This window comes from Pyrus communis, chromosome 8 (assembly GCF_963583255.1).
Source record: "Pyrus communis chromosome 8, drPyrComm1.1, whole genome shotgun sequence".
Lineage (NCBI taxonomy): Eukaryota > Viridiplantae > Streptophyta > Magnoliopsida > Rosales > Rosaceae > Pyrus > Pyrus communis.
In genome coordinates, this window is record NC_084810.1 from 15078510 (window position 1) to 15080684 (window position 2175).

The following is a 2175-nucleotide window of genomic DNA, read 5'->3' on the forward strand; positions in this document are numbered from 1 at the left end:
AGGCTTAACAGTCTTTGCTTGGCTTTCATATGTGTAGGTCACATTAATGGTGGTTATGAGAGAAAAGAAAAAAAATAGGGTGATGAGAGAGAAACAGCAAAAATTGGAGGAGTGAGGAGAGAGAGAAAGAAGGGAAAGGGAAAGAGAGGGGAGAGCAGTGAACGGATACATTCTAAAGAAAAAACTCTAAAAACTCACCGTTGTTTTTAAGAAGTAAAGCTATTTTTTAAGGTAGTATTGAGTTCAGTTTTTTAAAACAATCATACCAATCAAGAATTTAAGGCCTCAAATTCAAAAAGTATTTTTTAGTTTAAAATGTTAGATTCAAATAAAATACCTTGTAGATGGGCTAGGATTCCCTTCCCTTATATTCTCATCCTCTTCCCTCCCCTTCTCTCACACTTTGTTTTTTGTCTTTATGTCCCTATAAAATAAATCAATATAAGATGTTGATGTGACCTAATTGCTAGACAATAGAATCCTAGTTGGAGTCTAGATATGATTGTAATCCTAGTTGTAGTTGTATTCTTAACTTATAAGGATAATGCCTTGTAGAGCAAGGAATGTACATGTATATATTTCTTATTCACGTATCAATGAAATATACTTTTACCCCATATATCCTTTTTCTATATGGTATCAGAGGTTCTACAACCCTAGCTTCTCTTTAAAAAAATTTCTCGGCATACTCTTCCTCCTATCGTTCCTGTTCTTTCGTCATAGGAAACTCAAATTCCAGTACTCATTTTTATCTTCACCATTCTGATGACCCTAACCTTGTTCTTGTTTCTGAAAAATTAAATGGAGACAATTATACCACCTAGGCACGAGGCATGGAAATCTCTTTGAGAGCCAAGAACAAACTTGGCTTTTTTAATGGTGACGTTGCGAAATCGTCCTCCTCTAACGACCTTGATACGCAGACTGCCTGGCGCCGCTGCAACAATATGATTATTTCCTGGCTTCTTCATTATTTGGAGGCTGACCTTGCCGAGTCCATCATCTTTTCCACCACTGCTAAAGCTGTTTGGTACGACCTCAGTGACCATCTTTCCCAAAGAAACACTCATCACATCTTTCAACTCAACCGTGAACTTGCCACCATCTCCCAAGGCACTTCATCTGTTTTCGCCTACTTCACTCACCTCAAAGGCCTTTGGGATGAACTTGCCTTGTATAATGACCACTGCACCTTTTCTTCTGGCACCAAGAATGACAGACAGCAACTTATGCAGTTTCTCATGGGGCTTAACGAGTCATTTTCTACCGTTCGTGATCAAATCCTCTTGATGAACCCTCTGCCCATCGTTTGCCAGGTATGTTCGTTTGTGTCTCAGGTCGAGAAGCAACGTTCAATGGGTTCTCCCAGCTCGGCTGACCAGCCTTCAGCTATTGCTGTTCATGGATCGTCTCGTGCTTTCTTCGACCGTCCTCATTTTCACTGCACCTTTTGCAACTATGATTTTCACACCCGTGAAAATTGCCACAAGTTCCATGGTTACCCTGTTGGCCATCATCTTCATGGCCAATCGTGGAGGCCTCCCTGTCGTTCTACATTTGTTGGTCCTTCACACAACAATGGTGATGCTCCTACTCGTAACACCCACATAACTAACACTCGGCCCACTACCAGCCTCCAGGCCTATACAGCTCCAGTCCCTCCATTAGCCCACCACGTGCAAGCGTAGCCCACATTGCATGATGTCCAAATTGCTATGCCACACCTCTCGGCTGACCAACAATCCCGAGTCCTTGCTGCCCTCACTGATGCTGCCAAACCCCTTCATTTCCTCGGGCTTATGCTATTTTTGGTGAGGATTTTGCTAAAGGTTTGTCTCCCGTAGCTTCTTGTCATGGTCAATGGATCCTTGACAGTGGAGCTATAGATCATATTACTTCTTCTGCCTCGTGTTTGGTTAATACTTATGCTTCGCAGTTGCCACTTGTTTCTTTGCCTAGTGGTGCTACTGCACCTATTACTTTAACTGCCACTCTTCGTTTAAATTCCTCTGTACATTTGAAAGATGTTTTGTGTGTCCCTAATTTTAAAGTGGACCTTTTATTGATTGATAAGCTTACAGATGGATTATCGTGTTCCGTAACATTCTTTCCCTTTTGGTGTGTTTTGCAGGACTTGGTTTCGAAGGCGATGCTTGGTGTAGGTAAGCAACGTGG

General features: G+C 41.8%; 1 protein-coding gene across 1 annotated transcript; it reads left to right on the plus strand.

The window, feature by feature from the left end:
• The first annotated feature begins 833 nt into the window (after positions 1 to 833).
• LOC137743009 (uncharacterized) lies at positions 834 to 1688 on the plus strand. The gene has a single exon (XM_068482933.1). It carries the CDS (start codon positions 834 to 836, stop codon positions 1686 to 1688), a length of 855 nt encoding a protein of 284 aa, XP_068339034.1.
• Positions 1689 to 2175: the final 487 nt, after the last annotated feature.